At 41.5% G+C, this 13164-nt stretch overlaps 1 protein-coding gene across 7 annotated transcripts in view; it reads left to right on the top strand.

Annotated features, from left to right (window-relative positions):
- Window positions 1–2172: 2172 nt before the first annotated feature.
- MSRB3 (methionine sulfoxide reductase B3) overlaps window positions 2173–13164 on the top strand; it is a 179928-nt gene continuing 168936 nt past the window's right edge. For 2 of the 7 annotated variants that reach the window (XM_075066196.1, XM_075066204.1), the window contains exon 1: window positions 2193–2329. Coding sequence is in view for 4 of the 7 variants with exons in the window: in XM_075066210.1 (XP_074922311.1) it covers window positions 2193–2329 (137 nt within the window). In the remaining 3 variants the exon portion in view is untranslated. Of the gene's footprint in view, window positions 2330–13164 lie in introns of all 7 variants that reach the window. The other 5 variants (XM_075066210.1, XM_075066214.1, XM_075066211.1 and 2 more) reach the window with 5 other exon arrangements.

Genomic DNA, 13164 nt, shown 5'->3' on the forward strand with positions numbered 1-13164 from the left:
TTTAATACATTAACTCCCCTGAAGACCAATCTTGAGCTGAGCGATCACTGACATTGAGCACGGAAGTGTGTGGCAGTCCAGTGAGAGTATATTTTATTTTTGTAATATATTTTAAGGCCGGAAGGGAACATTATGGTTACCTAATCTGCCCTGCATAACATCTGTCCAAGGATCTTATCCACAAATGTCAGCAGCATCAAGCTCATAACTTCTGTTTGAGCTATAGCAAATTTGTAGACTCCATCCTATCGGTAGACTTCCATGATTGATTATCCTCGCTCTTAAACTGCACCTTTATTTCTAGTGTGAATTTGTCTAGCTTCAGCTTCCAACCATTGGATCTCATTATACTTTTTCTGGTAGATAGCATGGAAAAAAGATGCGTCATAGTAGCTATTACTTGTGGACTATGACCGAGTCACCTTTTAATTGTTTATTTGATTAAAGTATTGTGTGTTTTCCCCAAAAGTTAAACTGCAATAAATCCCTATTCCTGGAGACTAGAATGTTCTATAAGTGCCTGAAAGTCTAAAAGCTGTTACTGTACTAGGGAAATTGTAACCTGCATATTTTGAAATATCAAAAGATGAGCGCACTAGTGCAATGAAGAAAATCCCTATAGATTTTTGGGTTAAAATACAAGAAGAATGAATATGGGTAGGGGAAGATGACAGCCCAATCAGAAAACTTCTTAAAAACAGTTCAAAGTTGGAAGTACTCTTAATATTTCTTGGTTTCTTCTATGCTGCTGTTAAGGTTTTTTCTGTTTTTGAAACATGGGCACAGATTTCTTTAGAAACATTTATCTTTTGTTAAATCCTCTGGTTTTCCAGAACAGTTTCTGGAGCTGTGTTGTAATTCTGGTTTCTACATTTAGCCGGTTGTATTTGCTCCTTTTGCAATGCTATCTTCTGTTTATGGTCTGTGGAGAACAGTAAAGAAGAGTTAATTACAGAAGCACATCTGATGTCTGACAGCAATTGTATGCCATACTTGACATATAAAAGACTAATAATGAACCCTGTCTTTTTGCTACGCTGGGTAAGGACACCACTTTCCTTTGTGATAAAATTCTTAAATAGCCACCATTTTTTCTCTAGCTGGGTGTGTTAAAACTAGCACACGTGTGCTACTAATCTTCAGATGTTCATAAAGCTCTGCTTAAGGCTTTTAAGACATTTGGCACTATCGTGGTTAAATCAGTAAACTACCTAACTAAATAATACCCACCTTCCCTCTCCTCTGCCTTCAGAGGTCTATGCTCTCTGAGACTGGTTGCTGTATTTAATGTAGGCTTAATCTTGCTACACCAAGAAGAGAAATAAAGACTGTCTCCCTTAAGTGCTCTCTTGACCAAAAAGCCATTAGAGCTGAGTGGTGGTGGTCTCTGTCAGAGTGGGGAGCCAACACTATAGTTTTTACAGCAACTACATCAATGAAGCTGGTCACTCTACCACATCCTTTCCTGTTTGTATTAAGCATTTTCCAATATATAATCTAGACTTGCTTTAATGCTAAAAGGGGAAATTACTAAATTAAGAGAAGCTAACAGTAGTAGTAATAAGAGGTGAAAACATTATCTAAAAGTTATATCTCTAGTGATTTGAACCAAGTGCCGGGAGTGAAAGTCACTTTCACTGGCTGGTGTTTACCCTGTTATAGAAGTTGGAGGTGGTGGTTTTTCTTTTTCCTTGGTAATGGGGTGTTCACGTTACAAAAACTATTGTTGAAACTATCACTTTGCAGCCTTCCTACGGCCGGCACTGGAGCTGCGGTGGAGTCAGTGGCGAAGCCTGTATTAACAGACGGCCTGCTCCATTTTCGCAGGACCATCCTTCCCCAGTGAGATAGGGCTGCATGAGACCTTTCCCGGCTGAAATGATTGCTGGGCTGCAACGGTGTCCGACTCTCAGGGCTGTGCTAAAGCCCACGTAGTAATTCCCCACTCTAGGGAAAGGGACGCTCCGTGCCACCTCCTCGCCTGACGCAAGCTGGCAGGGGCACCGCTTATGGTGGGGTCTCCCCCAAATAACACTCAGGGCGCCGTATGCTCTGGAGAGGGCAGCATCACTCCCGGCAGCCCGGCCCTGCGGCTGGGTTGGTGCCCGGGGGGGCGGGGCTGCCCCTGCACTCTCTCCTCTGCTCCATGCTCATATTTGGCATTAGCTGCCGCTGCCTAGGAATTTCCCGTCATGCCTCCCGGGGCGGCCGGCCCTGTCATTCTGCTCCCGGGGGTGGGAAGGGAGGTGCTGCTGGGGTCGCCCCATGCGTGCTCTGCCGCCCCCGCTGCTCCTCTCGCTCTGCCTGGTGGCTGCTGGCGTAGCAGCAGGTAAGAGGCCCGTGGCCCTGCCCGCCTGGCTTCCAGAGCTGGTCTGGTCCGGCCCCGTCCCGCGCCCCGGTGAGGGAAAGACCCCGAGGGGCAGGGGTTTGAGAGCGGCGGGGCGGGGTAGTCAGGCCTGGGGTTTGGTGGGAAGAGGAGCGGCAGGAGCAGGGGGGTGGGGGGGATGGAGTAGGAGGTGATTAGGATTGGGGGAGGGATGCAAAAGCAACACCTGCAGTGCGGGATGGGGAAACAAATAGCCCCAAGTGGCTTGGACAAGCTGTTCGTATTGAGCAGGATGCGACCTGACCCTGGGAGGCAGTGGTGTGGGTGGGGGGAATGACAGGAGCAGCACCAGAAAGATGGGACCCTTTGGAAGTTGGGGCTAGGCCCAGCATGAGCTCACCCTGGGGTGCAGGTCTCTGCAGGGTTTACATCAGGCTCATTCTTTCTTGGAGGAAAGAGGGAGATCATCTTTGCTGCCTTTCTTTGTAGTACAGCAAACTAACTAAGTCTTCCAAATGTAAACACACAAACTATGAGAAAGGGAGAGTGAATCCAATGACTCAGCCTTTAATGGGTAAGGCTCTGTTCCTGCTGACTGCAGAGCCCTTTGGAGCTGAGAGCCTATAGTACAGGTTGGCATCCTATAATAATAATGGGATGCTCTAGTCAACATTTACCATATTTACTGAACGTTAATAACAAGGCACAATAAAAACTATAAAGGAATATTGTATTTTAAAATTAATGCCTCTTTAAAATAAATGTTAGACTTCAGATGGACGTACAATATATTTTTAGAGACTGCTGAGCTGCCTATGCCCTTACTTTAGGAACCGCTTGAGCGTTATATTGCATATGTCATGGTTTGTCAGTTCCCTTAAACTTCCCCTGTTTTATAATCAAGATGGTTCTAAAAGTACACTGTTTTGAAAGATACCCGAGCAAAATATCTACAGTTTACAGATGGTTTGCCTTAGTGATATGGGGCTCTGTTGGTGGCTTGCAGTCCCTAAATGGTAACTTGGAATCCACCCACACTGTGGCCTAATGCCAGTTACTTTGAATCCAGTGTTTAATGCTAAGAATCTTTTTTGTTTATATTTTTGTCCTTGCTGACTTGTTACTAGTGCTTACAGTCTCATTTTTTGATTATTTCTTCCTTCCTTTTGATTTCCCTGCTGCATGCCTTTGCAGTTTTGTTATGGTGCTTGAGCTACTTGTCTGGCAAGTCTTGTTAGTTACATTACTTTCTGAGGTTTGATTCAGGACAAAAATTTCATGTGGCTTTTAATTCTAATCAGGCATTTGTTCCTAGTTTTTAAGATAACGGCCCACACTATTTTAGAGATTTCTCACTCTAGAAAAACAGTATTTAACAGACTATAAAAAGATATTTATTCCGTATAGGGAATTAAATATGGTGAACAACTAATCATACTGCTAAATAACCCAGGATGGTAAGTGTCTGTTTAGCAAAAATCTGGGTTACAGAAAAAGAAATATTTGATAAATTAAACAGAGAATCTCTACTTTGGGATTGGAAAAAAAAATCTTTGTTATAGGTGGAGCCTTTATTCACTGTCATCCACACATTGTAACTTACAGAAAATAAAGTGTCCATGTAAGAGAGAGATCTCTGTGTAAAATTCTGCAGTGACTTTCACAAAGTCATTTAAGTCAATGGTGTCATACTATGTATAAATGAATCTGGAATTTGGCTTCTAGGTTTACATCCCTTTCTCTTAATCTTTCTTTGGTTCTTCAGAAGTCTCATCAGATGGGTCCTTTAGGAAGAAAAGTTTAATCACATATTTCTCCGCAAAAAGAGCAAGCCATCAGCTTAAAACAGGAGGAGGGAGAAAACTTGTTCACCTTAGCCTCTAATGATAGAACAAGAAGCAATGGGCTTAAACTGCAGCAAGGGAGATTTAGGTTGGACATTAGGAAAATTCATAAACTGTCAGGGTATGTTATAACCACCTGGAATAAAGTGCCTAGGGAGGTTGTGGAATCTCCATTCTCTGGAGAGTTTTAAGATTAGGTTAATAAATGTCTATCAGGATGGTCTACGACAGTAATTTGGTCCTCCATAAGGGCAGGGGACTGGACTCGATGACCTCTCGAGTCCTTCCAGTCCTAGATCCTATGAATCTAGTCATCCTTTTGTCAACGATATTGGCTAGGTTTTTGATTTGGCTACAAAATTCACAGAATTAGTGACTCTTGACAAAATAACACCCCTTCACTGAAATACCCTTTTGTATCCACATAGTGATGTTGACATTCTTCACAAATTCACTGTATTATGGAATTACTTGCTCTTCAACCTATTCCCAAAAATTCTCTTGGAAAGCTGTGTCCATTATAAGTAACTTGCACATGAGGTCGGGAGGGAAGTTTTGTGGCCCTTTTTCCCCTTGATGGCATAATGAAAACCTGAACGGATTTTTTTCTGCTTGGGGTTTTATCTCTCTTACCAGCACCTCCTAGGTGACTGGGATTAGTAAGTGTGTTATAGCAGAAACCTCCCAAGGAAAGTGAAGTTGGTAAACCTTGAGGAGGGACTAATTTTTGGAGATTGTTAAAACTGTTTTATTTAGTAAAAAAAATGCTTGGAAAAAAGATCTCTCTGTTAAGGATCAGTATCCCTCACACTGCGACTGTGAGGGCTGAGAAGACTTCAATCTACAGCTGATGAGTTCTAGTGAAACAGGAAGAAGGAGTTTTGAAATTCTTGAATTTCTAAAGGTTAAAAAAACAAAGCAACAAACAAAAACAAACCCAGCCTGTCCAGAGGTTTTTTTTTTGTATAGTCAAGTAACAAAATATGGACATCTTGTTTTGGCTTTGATCCAGGCAATCTTAATGCTGTGTATCAGCCTGAAGAGTAACACAAGTGCTCAGTAAAAGATTTTCATAAGAATTATTAAAATAAAAATATGGAGTTAAGGAATATATCCTCCTATGGAATGTAAATGCAATAGCAGACCAGCAGAGTTTAAAAAGGTAACAATTGCAGTTGCCACTTGAGCAAGGATGAGAAAGGAAGAGTGATCCACCATTTAAAGATCGTGCGGCAGCTTGGAATGTCATTGAATGGGTTTTAAAGGGAATCGGATTCTTTGTCTGAAAACTGGTGATCCAGGCGGTGGGTGAAAGTAGGGTACATGAGTCCTTAGGCTACCTAAAAATAATAACCTAATTGTAAATGATAATTTAACCTATTTTGGACTTCAGGCCTTTATTTCTTATTTAACAACTTCGTGCCACTAGAATTAATATGAAAACCACAACAATTTGGAACAGTTAATTAGGAGAAAAGCATCTTTTTCTCTAATAAACTTAGTTTTAAGGCCTGATAATTTTGGAACCAGTAAGCCAAAACATGGTCAAAAAGATAGTTCCTTATTAGCAATTCCTTATAGAGTTCCATATCTGTGTAGATTTAAGTCCTAGATTGCAAAATTTTTTTAATAGCTTAATGGCACTGGTTCATCCTTGTCCAAATGCTGGACGGGGAAATGGCCTTCTCTGTAAATTCTGTGGTTGAGACATATCAACATGTGACTGAGTATGAGGCAAGAACAGGCTAAGAGAGGACTATATGCAGTTTCCTACACTTGACTATCTCCAAAAATTTTTGTATTTATCAATAGTAAATAATGACTCTTTAAACCCTAAGTAACGATTAGAAAATATATACATGGTGGTAATGAATTGCGTAGTTAGGAGTCCACTCCATCTCAAGGGATATAATGAGTAACATCACACAGAGTCTGGAAGTGTCTCCTGAGGGAATCATCTGTTCACTGCTCTTCCAGGAGAGTAATGACTGTAAGATTCACCTGACAGAGACGTCAATAAGTGATAAGTAAGGAAGGGTTAATTTTCTTTGCTGCTAAAGGGGGACCAAACACCTGACCAGAGGAACCAATCAGGAACCTGGTTTTAAAAGTCAGGGCGGGATTGTATACTCAGGTCTTTGTGTGTTTCCTCGGCTATGGGTAAAGCAAGTTTTCTCTACTGCCATCTTATCTCAAAGTCATCCTAAAACATCTGTGAGTAAGAAAGCAAAGTAATTCGGATATGAGAGCTTTGTGTTTGTATTACATGTATGTTGATTTCTGGACTGTTAAGTTCCAATTGTTTAACAAAAGAGCTGTAATGTTTCTTAATGACTCGCTAACCCTGCAAGCTGCTAAGATCAAGCAGAAAAATTTTTTTTTTCCTCTCTAGCACTTAAAAACCAACCCCTTTCCCTGCTAATCCCTAGCAGAAAAAAAGAAGATAAATGTAGCTGGTCTGGAATGCTTTAATACCCAACCACTGCTCTAATGTGGTAATAGCCTGCCTCGTCCCAGATCTGGACTTTAGCGTCCAAATTCTGGGTGCTTAACCTGAAACTCCCCAAGCCTCACTACCTAGCTTGATATTCTCGCTGCACCAGGTCAGGAATTTATAGGGCCTGGACCCCTTTCCTCTCTCGGGTGGTCCCCAACCCTCCTTGGGGGACCCCAAGCACCCAGACCCTGGTCTCTCTCTCTCCCTCTCCCAGCTTCCCCCTTTCCCTGGGTAGCCGGTGCGAGACAGAACTCACTCTTGAATGAAAAACCAAGAGAGCTAATTTACTTTCCCTCAAGGTCATGCATCACAGCTAACACGAGTAGCACACAAGAGATTCCCCCCCTGGTCTCGTAGCAGTTAACTAGAGAAAAACCTTCAAACACAAGAAGAACAGAGATGATTCCTTTTCTCTTTCCCCGTATGCGCTTTCCCGGAACAATAGGACAATAGCCCACAGCCGTGGCTTTTTCCCTTTCCCTTTTGCCTCACAGGAAAAAAACTCCCCGAACCAGTTTTCAAAAGAACTTTATATAAAATGAAAGCAAATACAAACATACATATTGCATAAGAACTCAATACAGGCTCTTGTGCTTTAAAGAAAACTAGCAATAACAGTCTGATTTAAAAGATATAGCCCGATTAAACACATCCAAGCAATCAACATACATTGTAAATACAACACAAAGGCTCATCATAAGCCGAATTATATTGCTTGTCCTTTGTACTTCAGAATGTTTAGGAGACGACTTTGAATTAAGAATGGAGTTAAAGAAACTTGTTTACCCATAGCCGAGGAAACAACCAAAGACTCCTGAGTATACAAATTCCGCCCCTGACTTTAAACCAACCCAGTTCTCTGATTGGTCCTCTGGTCAGGTGTTTGGTTCCCCTTTGCAGGCAAAAGAAAATTAACCCTTACCTTACCTATCTACTTATGACAAGAACACACCTCACTAGTACCATAAAATGACAATAAAACAGATGAAGACTGAGTGCTAAATACCAGTAACTTCACTCAGACTGCACAATGAAAAAGTAATCTTCAATGCAAGAAATCTAAAATCTTCATGAGGAAGTGATCTCTGCCAGTTATAGCCAGAAGAGAATATCCCAGCAAATGTTCAGTTTTGGCTGAAAGGTTTTCCATACCCCTTTTCCTATGCATCTTGAAAAATCCATATTAGGCTAGTGTACAGGCAAGGATACAGCTTCTGCTGCTGGGCCAGAATGAAACCAAGGGTACTTCAGGCAGTCTAGGCTGTTTCACTTACAGCACTTTAAGCAACTGTGTAGGGGAAGAGTGAAACTGATTTGTCTGGGGTTGGATTTACAGTGGTCTTTGTAGCTCCTGAGGGTAAAATTGGCTAGGCTTTCATCAGTTTCATTCTAGAAGTGTTGGCAGCACCCTTGTGAGATTGGGGAATGGAGTAAGTGAGAAGAATCACACTCTCTGAAGGGACCACAGTGGGAGAATGACCCAAAAAAAATCCAGAAAGAATTTTAAGGAGAGGAGAAATGCATGAATCCCCCTGCCTCAAACCAAGCAGAAGGGTAAGGTGTCCCAAAAATACCAAGATAAGAAAAACAACTACCCCTAATGTAGGGCGAAATGTTGACTAAAAATCCCAGGATGAGAAAGGGGCCCAAAAGATTTCTAGAAGAGGAGAGAAATTAATTAAAAAATAGTGAGAAAGGAGAAAGAAGGTACAGAGAGAAAATAAAAAATGCTTAATTTTAGAGTGAAAATTCTATATTTGAATCTTTTGGCTATTAGTGTACTAGTTATTATCATACCAGTAGCCAAAAGAGACTCCAGAATAAAATTTAAGCATGGGATGGTGTGACATGCCAGGGTACAATCCAAACTAATGAGTAGCTGTGTCATCCCTGCCCTGTAATCTGGGGTGCCCTTTAAAATGCCTTACTGCTGTAGGCTTCAGCCTGGACTGCTCACAAAACAGCCTTCAGCACGTAAATCGCTCCCATCTATGTCTGTATTTGCTGCAGCCAGCCAGCCACACTTTGGCTCTTACCAGCCTTAAGGTTTCCACAGGATGACCCCAACAACTCCTAGTCCCAGATTCCTCTCCAGAAATGTATGTCCTGTACTGCCCAGCCCTGTCCTGGACAGTACAAATATATTGAGTACATTATTCCCTTAAGGGAATAATATAGTCACATCTTGTTACCCCAAATGGAATTACCTAAACACTTCAACTTGAACACACTGGATTAGCTAAAAACAATGAAACCAATATATTAACTGGAAAGAGAGATCTTAAGTGAGGAAGAGTAATGAGGCATGAAAGTCAGAAATGATTACAAAAAAAATAAAGATCAAACACTTTCTGGAGCCTAACATAAAAACTATATTAGATTCAAAGCAAAGTTTTTATTTTTTCCTTACCACCTGCTCTTGGCAATCTTAAAGAGTTTGATCAGTAGGTCAGGACTCTCCCCCAGAATCCGACGGCCGCTTCAGTTGCAAAAAATGTGTGCTTTGGGCTGTGTGTCCCTCCTTTTTATAGTTTGTCCCCTCTTGAAAAACATTATAGCTGAGACCCATGGGACAAAGAATTTATGTGGAAGAATATTCCCTGCTGGGTTTTTTTCACCTGTTTCCCTCGGCCCTCCCTGCTTGATATCTCTGTTTACTGCTTAAGGCAAGCATATATCCCTTCCTTTGTTTGGGGCAGACTGATTTCTGCCTGGGAAGGGCTGTGGGGTTTGGAACATATGTTAATAACATCTTGCAGGGAAATCTTAAAACTTCACATTATGTGTTGTCACACACTTTTTACTGGGTCAATAATGACCAGCAAATTATGAGCTTTCAAATGATATCTGTAAACTTTTAAATACAAGTCAAGAAATTCACAGTTATGGTTGCACAGCAACTCTTTCTTACTTTTATATATGTATTTTGCCCTCTTGTGAACTAGTACTCAAAGTGAGGATTAGTGAGGAAGTGATGGTATGATTCCCCTTCTTTCAACTGTCTGTAGCGAGACAGATTTCAGCACTGTTAGTGTGAATTTGTTTGCAATATAAACGTTTTACATTTAAAATTTTAAATTTTCCTAATTTTTGTGGGATTAAAATCTCAACCTTAATGTGCTTTCAAAAAAAGGTAATGAAACAGTAGTAACAGTAGCACGATATTCTGTATTGCGATAGTACTTCTTAAAAAACCTTTTCTGAGGAAAAATGCGATGCTCTGCACACTCTGTGTGTTGGCATGCGCACCTGCTTTTATCAACTGAAGCACAAAGAAGTTGAGTGATTTTCCTGTTATCACACGGTGAGTTAGTACCTTAATCTGAAATAGAACACTAGACCCTCCTGGCTTCTAGTCTTTTACTGTATTTATCTTTCCTGGTCAGAAATTGTGAACAGCTTTGCCATTTGACATGTGGAGTTTAGAGAGATGCTGAAATGAATCAAACTATTTTAGCAGTTGTTGAATTACAGTGCATATAGGATTGCAGTGGATACTCTGTAGTTTCCTCAAACTCTGTCTACTTAGTCCTTTTTAACTTTGAACACTTGTCTGAATAAATGCAGTATTTCTTTTTTGTTTCTTTTTAATTGTTGTTCGGTTGTTACATAAAATATAGAATGATGCATTTTTCATCCAAAACATGGCAAGTTACAGTAATGTAGCAGTTCAGTGTAACATTTTTTCCGGTGCAACACTATTTACAATATAATAGGTGGCAATGCCTTGGAGTTTGAGGGTGATCATTTTCCATGAAATGATAACCAGTTACCGCTGGTGGATTTGCAGGTGGCTAATAAGACCAATCGGGGATCCAGAGATCTTATCACAGTTGGGGGTAGACCAGGGATTGGCAACCTTTGACACACGGCCAGTCAGGGAAAGCCGCTGGCGGGCTGGGACAGTTTGTTTATCTGCCACATCCGCAGGCCTGCGCTGCTTCCTGGAGCCCCCATTGGCCTGGAATGGTGAACCGCGGCCAGTGGGAGCTGTGATTGGCCGAACCTGTGGACGCTGCAGGTAAACAAACCACCCCACCCCGCCAGTAGCTTTTCCTGATGGGCCGCATGCCAAAGGTTGCTGATCCCTTGGGTAGACATTTCCCGATGGAAGGGGCAGATCTGGATTATTGAGTCGGGCTGCCGTGCATTCCTTCATCCTTGTTTGTTTCTCCATTTCCTGTTGTCTTCACTGGATCTGAAAATGCTGCGATCCTTCCACAAGGTCCATCTCCATTTTAGTCAGTTGAGGGCTTGGGTTTCCATAAGTTTATGTCAATGTTGCACTTCTTCATGTTGGCTTTGAGGGTGTCTTTGAAGTGCTTTTTTTGCTCTCCCCTCATCTGTTGGCCTTGGCTCAGTTGTGAGAACATGACTGCTTCAGTAGTTGATTGTCTGGCATTCGAAGAACGTGACCAGCCCAATAGAGTTGGTGGCAGATGATCATAACTTCAGTGCTAGAGGTTTTGGCTTGGTCCAGGACACTGATGTTGGTGCATCGGTTATCCCACTTAATTTGAAAGATCTTGCAGAGGCACCATTGATGGTGTCGTTCAACAACCTTGAGGTGTCAACTGTTCGTGATCCAGGTTTTGGCACCATATAGGATAGTGGGGATAATGATGGCCTGGTACACGAGAAGCTTGGTTTGGTTCTTGATGTCACAATCTTCAAAGACATGTTTTCTCAAGCATCCGATAACTTCAGTGGCACATAGGAGGTGGTCTTGAATCTCCTCATCAATTCTGGCATTCTGTGACAGATAACTGCCGAAGTAGGGGAAGTGCTCAGCGTCCCTCAGGGTCCTTGTGTTGATCTTGATTGCAGGATCCTGAAGGTTCAGAGTCTGCTGGTGGAGCACTTTAGTTTTCTTGGTGTTGAATGTGAGGCCTAGTTGGTTGGGTGACCCTTGGTTCTTGTGTTATGTGAAGGAGTAAACAACAGTTTCTTGTTCACGTTTTCCACACTATTCACAATTTTATAGACTTCTATCATATCCCCTCTTAGCTATCTCTTTTCCAAGAAAGTACCATTCTTTTTAATCTCTCCTCATATGGAAGCTGTTCCATACCCTTAATAATTGTTGTTGCCCTTCTCTGTACCTTTCCGAGTTCTTATCTTTTTCTGAGATGGGGTGACCGGAACTGCATGTAGAATTCAAACTGAGGGCATACCATGGATTTATCTAGTGGCATTATGATATTTTCTGTAACCTTATCTATCTCTTTCCTAATGGTTCCTAATGTTCTGTTAGCTTTTTTGACTGATGCTGCACATTGAGCAGATGTTTTCAGAGAACTATCTGCGATAACTCCAAGGTCTTTCTTGAATGGTAACAGCTAATTTAAACCCCATCATTTTATATGTGTAATTATGTTTTCCAATGTACATTACTTTGCATTTATCAGCATTAGATTTCATCTGCCATTTTGTTGCCCAGTCCCCTAATTTTTTGCGATCGCTTTGTAACCTTTTGCTGGTCTTCTTTGGACTTAACTATCTTGAATAATTTTGTATCATCTGCAAATTTTGCCACCTCAGTGTTGATTCTTTTTTCCAGATCATTTATGAATATGTTGAACAGCACAGATCCCTGGGAGTCATCGCTATTTGTCTTTCTCTACTGTGAAAACTGATCATTTATTTCTATTATTTTTTTCCTGTCCTTTAAACAGTTACTGATCAATTTATCCATAGTCAGGATATACCAGGTCCTACAGTTCCAGTTATCCTGTACCAGAAGTTTAAACCTTCTCCATATTTTTAGTAGATACAATAAAACTGTCATTTTTCAAATATCAAACATACTACCTGTTGTGTCTTGTCATGATGTGACCATGCAGGGAGCTTATTGAGCAGTAGAATTTTCAAAAATTGTTGTCATTGGTATTGCATACCTGCTATAACAAATGGATGTACAGAAGCTCCCCAGGTTATGCAAACCTGACTTACAGAAATCTGGATTTATGGAAATAGTTCCATAAGTTTCGTAAGCTTTTTTTGGCATAATTGTCGGAGATAATATTCCTGACTTAACGCAAAATTCGACTTACACAAGGCATTCCAGAACAGAATGCTTGCATAAGCCAGGGAGCTTCTGTATAGACATAATGTTGTGTAAATGTAAAATCCACCTGTTAACTCAGGGTTGTCTAAACACAATTTGTAGCGATTAAATTTAATCATTTGAGAGACTGATCCAGTTACATCAGTGTGTGTGTAGACATGCTTAAACCAATTAAGGGTGTTTAGACGGGGTTACACCAATCAATTTCTAAACCAATGGGCTCAACCTATTTACCATTATGGGCTGCATATGCAGCTCTCTGTGTTGTGTGGGTCACATCCGCACAATATACAGGGCTGGTGCAAGGAAGTTTCATGCCCTAGGTGAAACTTCCACCTAGCGCCCCCCTGCCCCCCCAGTCTTGTGGCAGCTCCCCACCCCCGCTTCCTCCCTGAGGCGCCGCCTCGCAGCAGCCCCCCACCCCCCGGGA

This window comes from Chelonoidis abingdonii, chromosome 1, assembly GCF_003597395.2.
Source record: "Chelonoidis abingdonii isolate Lonesome George chromosome 1, CheloAbing_2.0, whole genome shotgun sequence".
Taxonomy (NCBI): domain Eukaryota; kingdom Metazoa; phylum Chordata; order Testudines; family Testudinidae; genus Chelonoidis; species Chelonoidis abingdonii.